At 30.0% G+C, this 20042-nt stretch overlaps 4 protein-coding genes across 4 annotated transcripts; 1 reads left to right on the forward strand and 3 right to left on the reverse strand.

Moving 5' to 3' along the window:
• Positions 1–645: 645 nt before the first annotated feature.
• On the reverse strand, positions 646–2856 carry P32 (complement C1q binding protein P32). The gene is made up of 5 exons (XM_065511154.1): positions 2539–2856; positions 2236–2386; positions 1587–1780; positions 1429–1517; positions 646–1361 (listed from the first exon to the last, which is right to left on the reverse strand). The coding sequence occupies exons 1-5, from the start codon at positions 2741–2743 to the stop codon at positions 1212–1214; spliced, it is 789 nt and encodes a 262-aa protein (XP_065367226.1). The 5' UTR covers positions 2744–2856; the 3' UTR covers positions 646–1211.
• A 174-nt stretch (positions 2857–3030) lies between these two features.
• On the forward strand, positions 3031–3763 carry LOC135960720 (TP53-regulated inhibitor of apoptosis 1-like). Its single transcript, XM_065512083.1, has 2 exons — positions 3031–3232; positions 3302–3763. Exons 1-2 carry the CDS (start codon positions 3086–3088, stop codon positions 3398–3400), a joined length of 246 nt encoding a protein of 81 aa, XP_065368155.1. The 5' UTR covers positions 3031–3085; the 3' UTR covers positions 3401–3763.
• Positions 3764–4429: 666 nt separating this feature from the next.
• LOC135960359 (rRNA N6-adenosine-methyltransferase ZCCHC4) lies at positions 4430–6374 on the reverse strand. The gene is made up of 5 exons (XM_065511630.1): positions 6249–6374; positions 5934–6184; positions 5626–5867; positions 5355–5561; positions 4430–5286 (listed from the first exon to the last, which is right to left on the reverse strand). The coding sequence occupies exons 1-5, from the start codon at positions 6265–6267 to the stop codon at positions 4515–4517; spliced, it is 1491 nt and encodes a 496-aa protein (XP_065367702.1). The 5' UTR covers positions 6268–6374; the 3' UTR covers positions 4430–4514.
• A 4369-nt stretch (positions 6375–10743) lies between these two features.
• Sema1b (Semaphorin 1b) lies at positions 10744–19703 on the reverse strand. Its single transcript, XM_065512550.1, has 7 exons — positions 18888–19703; positions 15949–16042; positions 14494–15022; positions 14290–14431; positions 13111–14220; positions 12843–13038; positions 10744–12068 (listed from the first exon to the last, which is right to left on the reverse strand). Exons 1-7 carry the CDS (start codon positions 19111–19113, stop codon positions 11876–11878), a joined length of 2490 nt encoding a protein of 829 aa, XP_065368622.1. The 5' UTR covers positions 19114–19703; the 3' UTR covers positions 10744–11875.
• Between the last annotated feature and the right edge of the window lie 339 nt (positions 19704–20042).

Consider the following 20042-nt stretch of genomic DNA (forward strand, 5'->3'; position numbering starts at 1 on the left):
ACCTTTTCGCATCTTTCTGGCAACATTTGGATTCCGCACGAAAAATCTGCTGATCTTTTGCGGCCATGAACGAATCAAGCCAATTTCGGATACTTTGTTCTGAAGTGAATAGTATCCTTCCCAACCTCCTCTATCTAAATAGTTTTTAACAAGTATTGCAACATGTGGCCGAGCGTTGTCATTATGGAATATAACGGTGGCCGCATGTTATGAGCATTTTTCGGCCAATGATCGCTACAAACGAATCACTTGCGATCGGTACAGGTTTCTTGTGATGGTCTGGCCAGATTTGAGCAGCTCGTAATAGATAGCAGCCTTTTCAAGCAACATTTCGGACATGTAAAATCGTCTTTCAAGGTCTCTCGGCTTCATTTTGTATGGTACCCAATTTACATGCTTTTGTATGAATCTTACTGCTCGCAAACATTTGCTGCTTGAGTAGCTCCCAATGATTTTGCAAGCTCTTTTTGAATTTGACAACAATCTTTTAAAATTAATTAATAAAACTCTGAGATATGGCAAAAAGGAACCTAATGCTTTCTTTAAACACTTTTTAAAAGCATTCCTGGTCATTACTCTCAATTTGCACACCAAAAACATGCTTACAAAACCTGTCCATTACACAATAAACATCTTTCAAATGAATTTTATAATTTTTTCCTTTTTGAAAATCATTATTTTTTTTAATTATTACTTCGTAACAATTTATATTTGTATGTAGTATATATTCTTACAATAGTAAATATTTGTTTAAAAAGAATTAAAGTTAATTTGCGAAAGCAAAACTAATTAAAAATAACTTTTCAACAAATTAACTTTAAAAACACGGTCAAAAACAAAAAATATTTTCCAGAAAGTTGGCACAAAATTTAAATTCGTAAACAACAAACTTAATTAAATAATAACAAAAAAAAAGATATTTCATTTATATATAACAAAAAACTTACAAGAAAATCCTTTTCTGATTTATTAAATTATGTTAAAGTTTGAGTCTTGAATCTTGATTAGTCTTGAATCTTGATTAATTTTAGTCTTGAATCTTCTTCTATCTTGAGTGTAAATTAGGCAAGCGTTTCTGTAGCTATTTTTTGTTCATAACTAGTGTTGGGAAATACAAAAATAAAAAGAACAATGAGCGGCGAAAATACAAAGTTAGTTTAAAACTTAAAAACTATTTAGTTATAACAGAAATTAAGAATGTAGGAAAGTAATTACTTTCCGGTGGTGAATTTTGAGAGACTTTCAAGCAAGCCAATGTAGGAAGAATGTTCATAGGCAGTGGCTAAATCGGACATCTTTTCAACAAATTCATTGCTGATACCCTTCTCTTCCATCAAGTTCATCAATAAATCGTAAAGGTACTGCAAAAATACGAAGAAAAAATATGTAAAAAGTAATTCTTTAATTTATAGCCTAAAAAATACTTACGCCATCCAAAACATCACCAGCTACGGCATAAATTTTCTCGTTCCATTCACCTTGGTAAATGGTCATTTCATCAATGCCAAAGACATCATCTAAAATGTAAAAAATAACATTTTGTTATATAATTTTGTCGTGTGAAGTTATAAAAATAAAAAACTTACTATATTCTCCTTCTTGTGGAGTACCTTGCAAGAAGGAACAGGTGAAGGATAGTGTGGTGGTGCCACGGACAATATCAACTTCAAATTGGGGTTTGCTGCGCATTTCTCCCATATCGGGCTTGTCGGCTGTTGGTTCAATTTCAGGTTCCTCTTCAGTATCAACGGTATGGTTTACATTGAAATTGATGATAATTCTGGAAAATAAATTTAAATTGAACAATTATTAATTAAAATTAAATAAATTAAAATATAATAAAATAAGAAATGTATTTGATTGCCTAATATTTGGATAACAATTTTATTAAAATCAAAATATTACGATAAAACGAACGGACATGCCTTCCAATGAGGAAACGTATGCTTTAGACTCTCCAAGAGATAGCGTAGGCATTCCAGAGTGATTAGGTATGCATAAAACATGAGTTTAGTTTAACTTTAAACACACAATTTATGGTAGAACCGATTGAAACTATTAACAAAAGACAAAACCTGATATTATTCAGGGACCCAATTACCGAATTTGTAATCGAAAAAGCTATCGTATCTAAAATCAAATATCGAATGTGGTAATTCAGCTCCTGATAATAAATACATTCATTGTTGGCTGAAACTTCTACAATTTAAATTTAATTCCTCTTAAAAAACTTACTTTTCCTTTTCCGACTGTTTGCTCAACTCAACTTCGGCACCGTTCAATTTAACAGCAAAACCATCCAAAGTGGTGGGCACTGCCTTAACCTTTTGTGCTTTACGTTCGGCCAATATTTCCTCAGTTAAGAATTCCACCAATTCACGTTCACCTAAGAAAACAAGAAAACAAAATTATAATTTACAGCCGGCTACACAAAATGCACTTTTATTTCATCACTTTTTACACAAAACTATTGAGGTTATGTAAGTTTAATGTTTTCTTTATGGAATCTCTTGCCATTCATCAATTGCTTTGCCTTACCTTTGGTATGCATACGCTTCATGCCACAGCCGCAACTGCAGTTCATGGTAGGACTATGTACTTGCAATACACTGCCCTTGCCGGAATATTCTGGAGTTTTGGACATGTGCCATAAAGTGCGGGTAAAATCGCGTTTGCCACCGAAAACATTTTTCAAGGAGGTGTTGCCCACAAAACGTAAAGTAGCCTTGGTTAAATTATTCATGTTTTAATTGATATTTTGCTGAGCTTTCAAAGAATTTCACCAAAATGTAAGAACTAAATGCAATTTCGCGTGCCCGAGTTATGTCAATTGAGTAAAACTGAATTGGTATTAAAAAAGAAAATATAACCTTAAAAATTTAATGTTGACAGTTGAAAGGAAAAAAAGTAAGGCCAAGTTTTCATTCAATAAAAATATGGCAGCACTAATGTAGCACAGCTGTTTTTCTATCATTTGAAGAAGAAGAATAGAGATTTTATTGGAAAAATTATAACTTTTACAGAAACTTGATTTTATCACATAAATTCTTATTTTATCATATAATAACTGATACTAAATTGAAAAATGAACAGTCTGGGAGACGATTGTAATGAATTGAAAAAGAAATACGATGAATGTTTCAATTTATGGTTCTCTGAAAGATATTTGAAAGGTGACAATGATGATAGCATGTGTGCCCCAATCTTTAAGGTCTATCAAGAATGTGTAAAGGTTGGTGATTGTTATATATTATATCTTTAGCTAATAATTGAACTTTACTTTCATTACGTCCTACTCTAGAAAGCCATGCAAGAACAAAAAATCGAATTGCGTGAAATAGAGGTCGACTACACCACTGGTGGCGAATACAATAATAAATCCGAACAGAGCAAAAGCTGACCCATACTTGATAGTGATTATGCCTCTTGGGATTTTAAATATACAGACCAAATGCCCTCTACATCTCGTACAGATGGTACGGCTGGGGGTAGTGGTAATCGTGGTTTTATGTCGCATAAAAGAGGCACTTCTATATAAGTTATTAAAGTTTGTTTTCAATTGTCAAATACAGTTTATATTAATGGAGCTATTTAACAATTTTAATACTATGTACAAAAACAACAAATTTTATAGCACTAGCTTCAATATTATTTTCTATTTGTAACCAAGTTTTAATAGGTCTTGTATTCCATTAAATGAAAGATCTATTAAGATGTTTTAGGAATTAAATAAAAATACATATTTCAAGTTTAAATGTAATAATTTTGTTTTAAATTGTGTAGGAATTTAATATGATTCACTCTATAATTATATTCAAAAATAACCATTTTCAAATTATAATATACAATATTATACATACAAATTCTAACATTCTCGCATTTAACTTCGTAGTAAATAACATTCACCCTCTATTTGTAAAAATGTGTACATATTTTATTATTTGCATTCAAACTTTGAATGATTCAGTTTTTGTTAATTCAAATTGTATACAAAATGAATTAAAATATTTATTATTCATTCAGTTTGTATTAGATCTGAATTGAATAAAATTTAAACATTCAATAAACAATAAATATGTATTGAGCTATTTTGTAATGGATTTGAATTAATGAAAACTTGAATGATTCAATAAGGAATTATTTCTATAACAAATAAATTCCCTAATTACTGAATTCAATATATTTGTAGTACTAAGTAATTATTCGTAATGTATTCTTTAAAGGAATGGTTAATAAAAAAAAAAAAAATAATTCAATTTTGAAAATTTAATTAAGAAGTAATTCTTTTGAGCATTTGATCAATATATTACTTCTCCAATACCCAAAATTTATTGATAACAAAATTTGATTTCCTTTAAATTTTATTATACTTACCTAGTCCCTTTTACAATTAAAATATTTTGATTTATCACAACTAACATTTTCTGTAAAAAAAAATATAATCAACATTTTTATTTAAAACTTAAAACTACTTTCCGTCAAATAATGATGTTCCACTTAAAAAAACTTCTTACTCAAACCTTTTCCAACAATTGAGTTTCACTCATAAAAGTAAATTCTTTGAAATACTTATCTCTTTTATCACACATCATTTCGTTGTGACCTTTGAACTTACACAAAAGGCAAACAATTTCAGTTTCTTTTGCATTTAAACTATAGCGAGGAAATATATTACTACATTTCATTTTTCTTTGCCAATATGAACATTTCTGCTCCGTATGGCCCACTTCACGACAAATCCAACATTTCTGTTTATTTTGATACTCCGAGCAGTTGTGGCCCTCCAATTGAGTACAACGGCGACAATTGTTACAATGCACATAGTAAGGTTTAACACATAGACCACACAGATCGCAGTGCTTATAGGTGGCTCCATTTTTGGACGGACATGAGTTGCATTTTACGCAATGGCGATTTTCCAAAGCGGTATATTTTTCACATTTACAACAATATTTATATTGTTCTTGTATTGGCAATTTTAAAAGCTGCAATGGGACATTGGTGAAAATACGCACCGGTGAGCCTAATTTACGAGACTTATTGCCCATATCGGTATAGGACGTATGATTTGTATAATTTATTTTATAATCGGACATTTGTAGAGCTGGCATTTGTTGCTGTATGTAGTGGGCCGAGAAATAGGGAAATATCCAAAAAATGGGTAAAGGTTGATATGGCAATTGATTGATGCGATTATAAAGTTTGGTGAGTTTAAGCAATGTAGCTGCCACCGGTTCTGTGCGACAGCCAAAGGGAGGATCAGTAAATATCAAGACTCTTTCATTGCTTAAATTATTTACAAAAAAATTATAAAAATAGTAATTAAGAATCAAAAATTTAAAATTAATGTTTACCTTTTACACTTTAAAAATCTAAAAAATTCTTGCTTCTGCAGTTCGTCAAAAAAATGGTTGTTGCACATGTTATACCAAGCAAACTCCTGGTCATTGTAAAAGTAATAAAAACGATAATCAAAATCCAATAAGAAACTTTTTATATTCGCCGAACACATGTTTGTTAGATGAGCATGTAAACGTGGGGCTCCTATGCAAATAACTTTACTGCAACAGATCAAACAATTAAGGTTTAATGGTTATTTTGGTTACCATTACAATATGTACTTACGTTATTTTCAAGTCATTAAAACAATTCTCGAAAAACTGCAAAGCTTTGTCATCAAAAAAGTACTGAGCTTGGGCCTTGTCATTATCCAAAGGCGTTAGAAACATGGTGGGATTATTAATTAGTCTAGTGGCAAGATTTCGTTTAACTTCATGTTTCAGGTGAGGCTGCAGATCACTTTCTTTGAGAGGTTCATTGCAGGTTAAACAATAATGTTTTTGAGTTTCATAAGTGGAATCTAGAAACTGTATAAAATGCGAGTTTGTTTTATAAAAAGGAACTAAACATGCAACAATGGAGTATCAACTTACCTTTTCCCTTAAATTCCTAAACTGCAAAGTGGACACATCATACACACGACTCAAATGTTTTGTTGTCAATTCCTTGACCGGCAAATTAAAGGAGCACAATTTTTTATCTCTATATGCCGAACAGGCATAATAACCCTCCTTCGGTCCTATGTTCTCGTAATAAAACAATAAAGTTGGACCATGAGCGCAATGGGGATGTGGTTCACCCTCTTCCTCGTCTTCGGATTTTATCAAAAGTTTGCCACCATTAGCTTTTTTAAATAAAAAATTTTATAAAATTCTTTGCACAATAACATTATATTATTAAAAACTCACTTTCTGTTAATAATTTCATTATTAATTTGGAATTTTGGGAGTAAATGAATCAAAAATATACAATTTGAATTCCACCAACGAAAAATGCTCGTTGCTTGTTTTTTTAAACCTAGACATTCACAAGGGAATGTTAGCAAACAGCTGCCTGCTGTCATAAAAGCAGACATGTTATAGGATATTTATAGGGTTTCTGGTATATTGATTAAATTTTTTATTTTGAATTATTTATTTTTTTGGGGTTAAATTCTGGTTTTTAAGATTATATATTTTGAAAACACTATTTCTATTACAAATTTGTTTTAATAATATACATTTGTTACACAATTATAAAAATGAATGCTATTTTAGTATTATCATTCACAGTGGAATATTATCACTCGTGATTAGAAATCTTTTATATTTATAACATCTATAGCTACGTATACACGGTTGTCATATTCTTACAATATTGCCAGAAAATGAAATGGTTAACACACATATGTTTCAACGTAAGTTTTCATAGTTGTGTTAACCATTTCCTGACAATCTGACAACCGTGTGTACGTAGCTTATAGGAAGGAGCACTTGGAGCACCTTCATCATGGCTGGTAATGGTATTCATAGGTATGTAAGTTTAACATTCCTTTTGTAATTTCCAGACTTTTCATTTGCGAGCCCATAGAGTACAAGGTGGGACAAATGTAATCCCCTGTTGAAAAACGTTATAAGTTTTTCAAATGGCGCCAATAGTCAATTCGGCTTTGACAAGCCATGAATCGGTTTACTCCGCAAGAACGGAATAATTGTTTTAATTTTTTCCGTACCAATTTTGCGGTTGTGTTGGCGCAGCTTGAATTTGATGAATTAATTGGGACGGGAGATTATGTGGTTCCAACAGGACTGTGCAATGGCGCACACTGCTCGAAACACAACCGATATTCTGAAGGAAGCATTTCCGGGTCGCATAATCTCTCGTTTTCGTAATTTGCACTGGCCGGCTAAATCACCGTTCCTGACTTCCTTTTATGGGGTTTTTTGAAGTCCCGGGTTTACGTCAGACTCTTGAAGCCCTTAAGGAGAATATTCGCAAGGAATTCAAGAACCTGTCGCCCGAAATTCTGGCAAGAGTGATGGAAAACGCCATAAAACGAGCCTCTGGCAGCGGGCACTTGGCCGATATCATTTTCTCAACTTGATGGATTAAATAAACAAATTTCCCAAGCCAAACCAAAGTTTTTCATAAAAAAAATTACAGCAAAAGAATATTGGGTGATTACTTTTGCACCACCTTGTAGATACATTGTGAATCGTTATAGATAGCGGAGTCGATATAGCCATATCTGTCTGTTGAAATCAATTTTCCAAAGCCCCCATATAACACAAATACATGTTTGATACATCAATATTTCCGCTATAGGCATGCTTAGGTTGTCATTTAAATTCGGGAATATCGGCCCAAATAAACAAAAACCCACGATTTCCTCTATTTTTGTTCCAATATCTTTCCACCAACAAATTGTTTTCAATATTTATCTTAAAATATACTTTGGTGAAGGGTATATAAGATTCGTTACAGCCGAATATAGCTCACTTGTTTTATAAAAAAACTCAATTTTATTATTTTTTTTATTTTTCTTTATTTAAAAAATACGACTTTATTTCAAATTTAAAATAAAACACATTAAAACAAATAAAATATTATTTATCCATTAAACATAAAAATTAGCCTTGACAAGCAGTTGTACATAGAATTTAAAATCTCATGCTTTACTTTAATTAATTTTAGCCAAGCTTTTCTTTTCCCAGGAAGACCATAAAAACTTAGCTGTTAAATACACCTACACAAATAAACCAACTGCTTTTGAAAAAAAATCAAAAATTAAGAAAAAACACCAGTGTGTAGGTAAAAAATTATAAAAAGAATTTACAAATACAAGCTATCACAACAAGGTTTTTTTTAATAATAATAATTAATTTCGTTTTAATAAGAAAATTATTAAGAATTAAATTTAAAATAGACACATTTGTTAAAACATTAAATAAACAAATAAAAAAGTAAAAGAAAGAAGTGTAAAGAGAAATTAAACTAAAATAAAATGTAAACTGGCTTACAATTATTTACAATTAATATAAACTAAAACACAACTATACAAGTTAATCTTAGAAAAATATATTCAATTTAAAGTTAAACTAAACTAAATTAAAGTTACTTAGCAATTTAAAATAAAACTAAATTTATATATATTTTTTTTAAATTTTTTGCTTTTTTGTTAAAAATTAGTGGGACGGACATGCTTTTATGTTAATATATTTTTTTTATTTTTTATTTAATTATACAAAAATTTGAGCTTTTATATTTAGTTTATTACTTTTTTATACAATGTTAAGTTAATAATTTATATTTTGAAATAAAAAACTATTTGTTTTTAATATATTTATAGTTATATACTTTTTATTAATTGACAATAAGGCCTTATTTTTGTAATGCCAGTTGCGGTATTAATTTGTACCCAAAAATGGTTCTTTATACAGCAACTGTCAGTTAATTTTTTTATTTTTTATATTTTGAACCTTGACAGGGTTTCAGATTTTAAATCAAATTTGTTTTATGTTTTTATATTTTTTTCGAATTGCTTTTAATTTCTTTTACAGTCTTTTATTAATTTTTGCCAAATTTTTTTTTCTAAATTTTTGTATACAAAAAGGCCTCTTCTTTTTTTTGTGTGTAAAATTTCTATTAAATTTTTTTTAGGTGTGTAATTTTGTATTGTTTGTTTGTGCTTAATTACCCTGTTTGTTTGTAAAAAAATATGTGTGAGTTTGTCTTAATCTGTATTTGAACCAAAAATCAATTCCCTTTTTGATTTATTTTATGTTTTAGTTATATTAGTTTTTGTATTAGTCAAATTTTTAGTACACAATAAGAAATGTTAGAGTAAGAATTTGTAGAAGGGGTTTAAAAATGTTTAGAAAATTTCCTGTTCAGCAAAACGGAGCTCATAGAGATTACTTCTTTTAGTAGATTTACTAGTTATACTTTCGAGTTAACAAACAAAACGAATAAATCGTGCGATTTGCTGATCATTAATTTGTTAATTATTCGTTTTTGAAAATCATTTTTGAAATCACCTATCTTCATTACACTGTCCAACAAAATAAAGAAAATGCTAATACTAATCGCAATGTGTAGTAGAAGACTGTAGGAGCTAAAATATCCGAAATAGTTCCACAACTTTTTCATTTTACACAATCGATTGAACTGAACTATAGCTGGTTTCAAAACTTTTACTCTGAAATAGTTCCTTAACTTTGTCATTTGCAATCGATTAAAGTGAACTATAGCAGGGTCCATTGAGAATAAATCTGGCTTTTAGAAAAATTAATATTCAGTTATGTGATGGAAATCGATCGGTTTCAAACAAAAAAAAAAATGAGATGAAAAAATTTTTTTTTGTGATTTTTTTTTTAAATTTAATTAATTTTTAAACATTCTACAAACTCTTTTGTTTAAGACCTGGTGGGGGTTAGTGATAATTTCTAAACACACATTAAAAAATATTTTCTTTTTAAATAGTTAAGGTTCGGACTTATTTAAAGGATCAACATTTTAGTTAATTAACCACAAATAGTAGTTATTGACAAGAATACCAGCCATTTACTTATGTTAACTTAACAACTTATTCATTTTAAATATTAAAGATTCACAGAAAACATAAATAAACAACATTTGTTAAATCCTTAAAAGCAAAATAGTAAAACTTATTTAAAAATAAAATATCTGTACGAGTGTGTGCTAAATATTGGCTACAAAAAACATTAAATAATAAATGATCAGTCTAATAAAGTTATTTTTTTGTAAAAAAATACTTGTATTTGTAAAATTGTTGATGGGGGGGGGTCTGAAAGTCAAAATAAGTTGAAATGGGTTAAGGGCCTGATTGAGAAACAAAGATAAATACACATAGATCGGAGACTCTCTTGTCAAAGACCTAACTCAGTTGTCAAAAACTTAACTGGAGAGAATGTATTAGTAAAAAAAACTATGTGAAAACAAAAACAACACTGATATGTGTGACGATTTTGAGTATTTTTTTTTGAGTTTTTTTTTTCCAATTTCCGCTCTATGTTCATAAACACAAAAATGTTTGTATGGAAATCACTCAGTTTTCAAATAATTTTTGAGTGTTTTTCATTAAAAAGTTTTGAAATTATTTTCTTGTCTTGTTTTTGAATATAGAAAAATACACATAGATCGGATATTCTCCTGTCAAAGACCTAACTCAGTTGTCAAAAACCTAACTGCTGAGAATGTATTAATAAAAAAACTATGTGACAACAAAAGCAACACTCATATGTGTAATTCTTTGTTTTAGTTCCGTTTTATGTATATTTTTCTCTATGTTTCTGAATCCAGCCCTTATTTTTGTTGAAGAAATTCCTCGTTTTAACCTATTATAACTTTTCTAACTCTTGTGTGTATGTTTTGTTCTTTTCTCATTTACAATTCGTTTAAAGATTCTTTTTTTTTATTATTTGTGTTGTATATAAAAAACATGTATAAAAAGTGTTCGCATAAATATACAAATTTCATAAGTTTATGTCGTCGTCAATTTTCTGTTTAGACTTACAAAAACGATATGTATATATGTATAATCATAGATTTTTTTGTAGTTAATTTTCGAGATTTTTGTTTAACGTAAGACTATTGTATATATCATAATATAAAAATGTAAAACATACTTAATTTGTACTTAAGCTTAAATGTAGATAATTTTTTGTTTCTTTTCGTATCTATATATATATAAAATAACACTATTTATTAGCTTAAATTACTACTATTTATATATATAAAAAAAATAATTCACTGTGTATATATAAAAACTATAGACTCACTTTAAAAAAAAACTGCTTAAAATATTAAAACGTTTCAAACGTTTGTATCTGGGTTTCTTCATCTTAATCATTTGTTATATATAAGAGCCTAAACGAAATTCTCTTTTAAACAATAAAAAATGGACTTATTAAAATATAAAGTATCAACAAATATTAAAAAAATCTAATATTTTTTATGCGAAATATAAAGGATATTAAATTCAAGTAAAGTTTTTTTTTATAAAAAAAACTCATTAAAATCTGTGTTTCAAACTTTGTCTAAAAATGAATTTTGAAATTAATAATATAAAAAATATGTAGTTTATAATACAAATATTCGAGTTTAAATACAAAACAAGAAATAAAATTAAAGAGATTTTAAACTCCCTCAAACGATAATTGCTTTCATATACTCTTCCCAACATTAACTTTCTTTTATCTTCTCAAACTATACAATAGTTTACGTTTCATTTTGTTTCAAAACTGTTGGCCTCAAGATAAAAAAAAACTCTATTCGAATATATATCCTTTCTTTCTTTTCGCTCAATTTCCATAATGATTTATATTAAAATTAAGAAAAAAGAGAAATTCGTCGTTCGTTAAATTAATTAAAAAATAAAGTTTAAACTAAACAAAACAAAAAAAAACTTTGTTTGTATAAAAAATTTTACTAAAAAAAATGTGTTTGTATATATGATTTTTTTTTTTGTTACCCTTTCTGATTTTTCGTTCAAAATCCAGAGTATATATTTAGATGCCAGCATGCATGAGTTTAATCATATATATGTGCGTTTAACTTTTGTTAATGTTGACGTTTTGCAGGGCAATTCTTTTTCCAGATTCTCTGTTGAGTTTTTGCATTCATGACTACGATCCTTTTCCAAATCTAAGCTGGGCTTGCCGGGGTGACAGTAGTGATTGGTGTTCATTAATAGATTTATATCTTTGTTATGTTTAAGGCCAAAGGTTCTGCAAGGAAAGAGAGAATGAAAATTTATTAATACATTTAAAATCAGTAAAATTTTTCTAATCATTCTCAGATTAGATTGTGTTCTCTATAGAAAAATAGTCCCAGAAGAGACTGTGAGAGTCCCAAAAGAGAGCTTATTTTCAAATGAGACTCAGAAATGATTCGCAGCTTATTTCTACACGAAAATATTAGATTCTGAATGAGCTTAAAGCCTCAGAAGAGGTTTTGATCTTATTTCTAAACGAAAACAGTCTCACAATAGATGCTGAGATTGTTTCCTATACGAAAACAGTCACAGAATAGATGCTGACATTGTTTTCTATACGAAAACAGTCTCAGAGTAGATGCTGACATTGTTTTCTATAGGAAAACAGAGTCACAATAGATGCTGAGATTGTTTTCTATACGAAAACAGTCTCAGAATAGATTCTGACATTGTTTTCTATACGATACAATCTCAGAATAGATTCCGACATTGTTTTCTTTACAAAAATAGTCTAAGAATAGATTCTGACATTGTTTTCTGTACGAAAACAGTCTCATATTAAATTCTGAGATTGTTTTCCATTTAAATAAAAGTTTCAGAGAAATCCTGACATTGTTTTCTATATAAATAGTTTCACAGAAATCCTGAGATTGTTTTCTATATAAGAGATTCCAAAGCTTATTTTCTATGTAAAAATAGTAATTCAAAGCTCGTTTTCTTTACAACAAAACCTTCTTTTCAATAAATTAGAATACAATCTAGATAAATAATAGTTTTAAATACTTACGGATTTGAACTGAATTGATTGCGATGTGAACTGTGTATGGAGGGAGGCTTGCAGTTACGCTTCGAAACATGCAGACCCACTACCATGCCAATAATGAACACTAAGGCCAAAGCCAAGGCACCAAAACCCCAATAAAAACTTTTGCCAGCCAATTGCAGTTTTTGTTCTTCTCCCAAAGCCGTAGCTTGTAAAGGATCTGAAAAGAATAAGCAAAATAAAACAAATAATTTAAAAATTTCCTTAAAATTCAATGAAAAAAAATACCCACCATTTACAGAATTCATTAAATCATGAGGATCCACTGAATGCAATGTAATCTTATTGTCATCATTAAACGTATTCAGAAAATCTCCACCCATTGCTGTGGGCAAATCTAGTTCTGGTGAGCTAATATCGGGTATAATGGGATTTGAGATGCCGCCAATAGCACCCACATTCGAATAAATATGTTTTTTGGTCAATTCTTCTTCAATGTGAACTTGTGTATTGACTTGTGAGTCCAAGTTGTTGTCGGTAACAGCACCCAGATTAATGACAGGACCATCGGCTATAACAGTGCCACGCGTTGAGGATTTGGGACATAAATTCTTGGCTATCTTTTTTGTGGTATTCAGAGATTGTAGGAATGTTTTTGTACCAAATTTATGATTGGAAATGGAAAGACTTTTACATTCGTGAGTCTGTTGATCCCAAGCACAGTTGGGATCTTGCAGACCCAAACAACTGGCACAATCAACAATGTGGGCACAGTGATGCAGGGGTACAGTCACCAGACTGCCATCACTTACCACCAGCAAAGTGTTGGTTTTGGAGGATACAACTAATTCGCGTACTGGTGTACCCACAGGTAATACTTGTAGTTCTGAGATTAATACAGTTCTTAAATTATCAATACTGGCTGCTGAGCCGCCATTCGAGGCGGTGGGTATATTAATGAATTTGGTGATTTTGCCATCATCGGTACCGGTGTAAATGACATCATGGAATTCTCCATTTAAAGCATGTACCTGAGGATCTATGGCTATGGTGGTAAGACGATGATGCAAATTTACTTTGGTCAACAGGGGACGAGAGTACACTGCCGGTACTGACATTTCCATTAGGGGATGAATCTTAACAAAGTTCACAGCCAAGGAGGAAAGCGTGCGAGAGTCTTCAACACATTGGCCGGGTCGGGGTTCGGGTACTTGTTCTTCTTGTACGGGCAACCATTGGGATTGGCTGTCCTTTTGGGATTTGAAACGACCCTGGAAGGCCTCCATTATGTCGTCTACATTGAAGGCACACACGGCTGAACCAGGTATAGCATTAGCGGAAGTGGTAAAGACGGCATAAACTAAAGGATTTGTGCCACTTTCAATAACTGGTGATATGGCCTCTGTGAAATAGAATAAAGAAATAAATTTTTGAATTTTTGCATTTTAAATTAAAAAAAAAAATAACTTACGTATTTCATCAAAATAAAATGGAAATTCTCCGGGCACCGAACAATTTAATCTGGCCTTTAAAAATGAAGTCCAAGTCTTGCTTAACGTATAGGGACCGCCTCTATCATTTTTGCAAACTCTGCCAACGCGAGAGTAAACCGTCTAAAAAGAAATACCAAAAGTTAATACTTTCAAAACTTAAACCATAAAATTAACAAAATTACCTTGCCAAAATTCATAAATTCCATGGCTATTTCACGGAAAAAGAACATAATAAAACCGTTACGCTCTATAGCACCCACAAAATCGGGCTGATTTAGCTGTTTCAAATCATATTGTTCCGTGCGTAAATTTTCCCTATAAATCAAAGGATCACCGCCCGAAAAGTCCGCCACTGTGGCACTATATAACTGATCATCAGCAAAGGCATAAGTACTATTGTGCACGGGACTATAGGGACACAGACCCTGGGCTTCAACATCCCGCACAATTTCATAAGTGGGTGCAGCTGTTATACTCGTCTGATTTTCATCCAAAATAGGAGCATAATGACGGCATCTGGGTTTGTATGAGTTGGTGCCACACAGCAGTATTTGACCGTCTTTAAGACGTGCAAATACCCGGATGTAATTATGACAATCTGACTCACGTTTACCCTTTAGGGCACACAGTTCGCGATCAGCATCAGATGAGTACCATTCAATGCGGCTATTTTCACGTAAACCATTTAAACTTATATTGTAGATAACATTTCTGTGAGATAAAAAAAAAATAAATGGGAGGAAATGAGAAGAGATAAGAGATTGAAATTTTTAGATAAGATTTGGAGATTTAGGTTAAAGTAAATAAGTAATAAAGAGTTGTAATGAAAATTTATGAAGATCTTTAGAGAATAAATAACAAATAAACTTAATGAAATTTGTTTTATGAAAGATAAAAGATGATGAATTTCTTAATTTATCACGTAAATTAGGTGGTGTTCTAAATTTAGTTTTTGATTAAGACATTTCACAACTTTGTAGATTAAAAAGACTGATGATGATCAGTATTTGAATGAATTAGTTTTATTAGAACTTAGCCTCATTAACAATTAAATATTTACCTAAAGTTAACACTAACTAAAAGACTTAACAATGAAGAATTTCAGTTAAAATATAACCAAATGCAAATATTCGTTTAAATTTTACTAAATGTTAGTTATAGTAAGAAGATGATAAAAAGTTTAACTATAAATGTTCAAAATTAAGACATTTGATTAGTGTCTCAGCTTAATATTTTATTGTTAACAGGGTATAGAAGTTTATTTCTGATTGATTTTTTTTTATTTTAATTGTTAAACAAGTAAAATAATAAAGTGTCTACATAAGTTTCAGGGAATTTGCTAAACCAAGCAAAATAAAATCAAATTTCTTTGTAAAAATTTCACAATTCAAGTCTGGCTTTTGGTGACAGACAAAAACTCAAGGTAAATTGAGCTTCCTGGAATTATTGAAGTAATAACTATTATGCTTTCAACAAATATCAAATATTCTAAATCAACTGATAGTAAAATAGAAAACCACAAATAATTACTATAAAAAAGTTATGTAATTTAAGTAATTTACTTAAGTTTCTTATAATACATAGTAATAAAATATAATTAAAAAATATTGTTTATAAAAAAAAAATTAAACACATACCTAGCGCCAACTAAAATCGTCGTATCATCATGATCCAATACTTTGAAATAGTCTGTTGTATTGCCAAAGAATTTGGCTAATATTTTATCTTGTTCTGTAAATAAAAATAAAATAGAATTAAAACATTTATGTTAATTTATTAAACAAAAATAAAATAGGAAGTGTTTTTTCATATACTACATAGTAAATTTGATAGTAAACATAATGTGACCGACAAAGAAAATGGGGACCCTGAAATATGCTATGGAATGATCGAAAACGAATTAAGCCTAATATTGTCGCTGGAAGTTTGTCAAGTCTGCTACGGAACAACCGAAAAGAACTTAAGCCTAGTTTTTTTTAGCGTTAGCTGTATAAAATTGAAGTTTTATTTCCTTAAGGGAATAACTTTTGATGTTAGCAACAACAATAACTAAAACGTAGAGAGTTCTGTACGGCTTTGAATTCTTAAAACTTAAAAAAGTCAGCCAAATCACCATGGCAAGTTACACAATAGAGTGATGCGTATAAAAGATGAAACTTTATTATCAAAATTAGTTTTCGTTAGGGCAAATCTTTATCGACGAGGCAGATTTTAGGATAAATGGCTAAATTATCGTAAAAAGTGGCCAAATTTGAGGTTAGGAAGTTAGTTGGCTGTCAAATGATGAAATGAGCGGTCATCCTGTTACGCTTTAGATTCCCGGAACGTTTATGAATTGACTTTTTTGAAAAACAGAAGGAATGAATTTTTCAACATATTTGAGGTTATGATTAAATTGGCTGTCAAATGATGAAATGTCACGAAACACTGAAGGAAAGCTAAATTTTTGAGGTTGTAAAGTAAATAGGCTGACTAATAATGAAATGTCAAGAATTCTTTGACATTTATTTGGAACAAACTTGAGAAATTTTTTTCATGGAGCGTTTTGAATGAACTTATGAGTAAATTGGCTGTCAAATGATGAAATTTCACGAAAAACTGAAGGAAAGCATTGCATTTTTTTAAAATTTGTGAGTTTATGAAGTAAATTAGCTGACAAATAATGAAATGTCAAGCATTCATTGAATTATATTAATTCAAGGAACTTTTGTGAATTAGCTTTTTGAAAAACTCAGCCAAAACAAGGCATTTTTCAACAAAATAATCTTTAGTAATGAGGCCCATTTTCAATTATAAGGTTATGTAAACCAACTATTGTTGACGTCTGTGATTTTTTTCATGCTTTAGAAATTTACCACTCCTGTAATTTCTCGATTTGATTTAACAATGTTGGACAATTTTCTTTGGGACCATTTGAAAGATTTATCGATTTGTTGTTGTTAATTGGACGCCTCATTTGTGTGATTTAACAACGTTAGACTATTTTCTTTGGGGTCATTTGAAAGACCGGGTTTGGATATAAAAACAACTGATGCTCTAATAAATATTAAATTCGGTGGTCCATTGAGGAGAAGTGTTTTTTCAAAATCTGGTTCAAAATTTAGTGAAACCATAAAAAGTCTGACGTGGTGGATATTTGCGCAACATCATACTCTATTATTATTTATCATATTTCTACTTTATATTGGTATCAATAAAACTGTATTTGTCCAAAGAAAATGTTTCATTTGAAGCCAATTTACTTGCTAACCTCAAATATGCCCAACCTTTTCGAAAATTGCAATTTATCCAAAAATCCGCCTCGTCATCAAATGTTTAGGTAAAAAAAATAAGTAATATTAAAGTATAAATAATATTACAACGTATAAAAAGCCCGCCATTGTTACAAGTTCAATAGCATTTAATTATTATTAAAAAAATCCTCAAGTTCAGGTAATATGTAATTTGAATTCTTTTGCCACTGTTTTATAAAGAAACACCCGGTAAACACAAATTAATACATTAAATTATTCTCTAGTAATTTATACATATTTACACAAATAACAAATAATATTCGTGAGTGACAAATTTTGAAATAATAAACAAATAAAGCAAATCGTTTAAATATGTCGACGTTTGTTTGCATATGGACTGATACTTCCATTCGTACTTCTTTGAAAAGAATGTTGGAGAGGCCATCACCGTTTGGACCAAATTGAACGATATGAATTTACCATTCTGCCTGATCGATTTTAGGGTATGGTTTTATCTCGCTGAGGTGATTTTACCTCTTGTGATGTTTTATGAAATCGCAGCAATCGAAATAATAAATAAATAAATGGTGTCATTTAAATATGTCGACGTATGTTTGTATATGGACTGAAGCTTCCATTCGTACTTCTTTGGACCAAATTGAACGATATGGATTTGATTCAAGTAGAACTTCGCTAAGTGCCGCACAACGAATGTCAACCACAATTAGCATTCTGCCTGATCGATTTTAGGGCATGGGTTTATCTCGCTGAGATGATTTTACCCCTCTAGACTTATTGTTGTGATGTTTTATGAAGTCGCAGCAATCGATCCTTGCCAACTAAGTCGACATAACCCAGGACATCGCTTAAATTCAGCCGGATCTATGCCGCAATTCATTGAAAGTTATACCTTTTGAATATGTGCCACCTATTGCCTATCGTTTCGCTTATGGGAAATCCACCATACATATTTAATAACAGTTAGAAATTCAGTTCAAAACTGTAAGGAATAAATTATGTATATTAAACAATAAATTAAATTAGAACATTAATATATTTTCTCTTCCTGTTAGCTTTCTTCTTAAAATCATACCCATAAAATTACAATATAAAATAACTATAATGTTAATTTCTCTTTGGCGAACACAATTTGACAAATTCTCGTGACAAATCTTGGCAAAAGAATAAAAAAAAACGCAAGAGGAAAAAAATAGCAATTTAATTGGTCACGTTATGTTTACATGCATGTTATAATTAAATTAGAAATAAATACAAAATAAAAAATAAAATTAGAAATTAGAAAATGAATTTCAACAGATGTAAAGTAAAGCACATATACTTACTATATTGTAAATCTGGTCTAACATCAGGCATCCATGCTATGATGGGGCATATTAAATAAGCCATAGAAATTAGCAATAATAATGATACATTTACCGCTTTTGCGGTTGCTGCTGTTGTTATTGTTGTTGGTGATGTTGCTAATTTTGTGGTTGGCATGATGTTTCTATGTTTATTGTTGCCACGGCTGAGCTTATTTAAACTAAATAGAGCTTGTAATTTAAACATTTTGGTTGGGTGTTGCACAAAAATTTCTCGTAATTATTTTAATTCACCAAAAAGTAACAGCAACTTTAGAGCTGTCGTAATTGTGGTGCCTGCTGACTATTAAAATAAAACCCAAAATATAATAAACCTTGAAGGTGATAAGTATGGTTGGTTGGGTTGGGTTGGTGGTGGTGGGTTTCTTTTTTTTTCGCTTAAAACGAATTTTTTTGTTGTTGCTATTTAATTGGGGTGTTGATGATTCACTTTATTGTTTTGTGGGTTGTTGAAACAAACCCCCTTTGTTTTAAAGCAAAGGGGTGTTTTAGTTTATTAACTCCATTGTTTTGCTTATTTGTTTTTGTGTTTTGCTCCCAGCTTAATATTCCTTCAAGATTATTTGCTCAATATGCTGTTTTCCACTCTTTTTAACAAATTGAAGTCAATGTCGTGTAAATTTCAATAAACAGGGTTTTCAATTACACTTCATATTGCAAAAAAAACAAACATAAATGTACGAGTTTAAGGTATAATACTTTAGATAAATTTCAAAAATTAACCACAATTAGGTTTCACACACAACTTATAGGTTGATTTGCTGGTAAACGTCTGGTTTTGGTCTGAAAAAAAAAACAAAACAAAAAATTAAAATTAATTTTTACATTGACATACATTATAGTTTAAATAAAATTTGTTTTGCAATTAAAAAACAGAAACAAACTTTACAAAGGTATTATAATATCAATTACATTTATTCAATATGACTGTAATTGTTTTTCGTTTGTTTGTTTTTTTTTTAATTGCAGTGTAAAGTTTCAAATTGAAATAAATTGGCATATGGTATAAAAGAAATTGAGTTATTAAGTTGACATTTGCATACTATTTCAAAGGAAATATAAATTAACAGAAAATAGAATATGTACTTGAAAAAAAATAATTATAACGTATGCCTG

The sequence above is a fragment of the Calliphora vicina genome, chromosome 5 (genome assembly GCF_958450345.1).
Source record: "Calliphora vicina chromosome 5, idCalVici1.1, whole genome shotgun sequence".
In the NCBI taxonomy this organism is placed as follows: Eukaryota; Metazoa; Arthropoda; class Insecta; order Diptera; family Calliphoridae; genus Calliphora; species Calliphora vicina.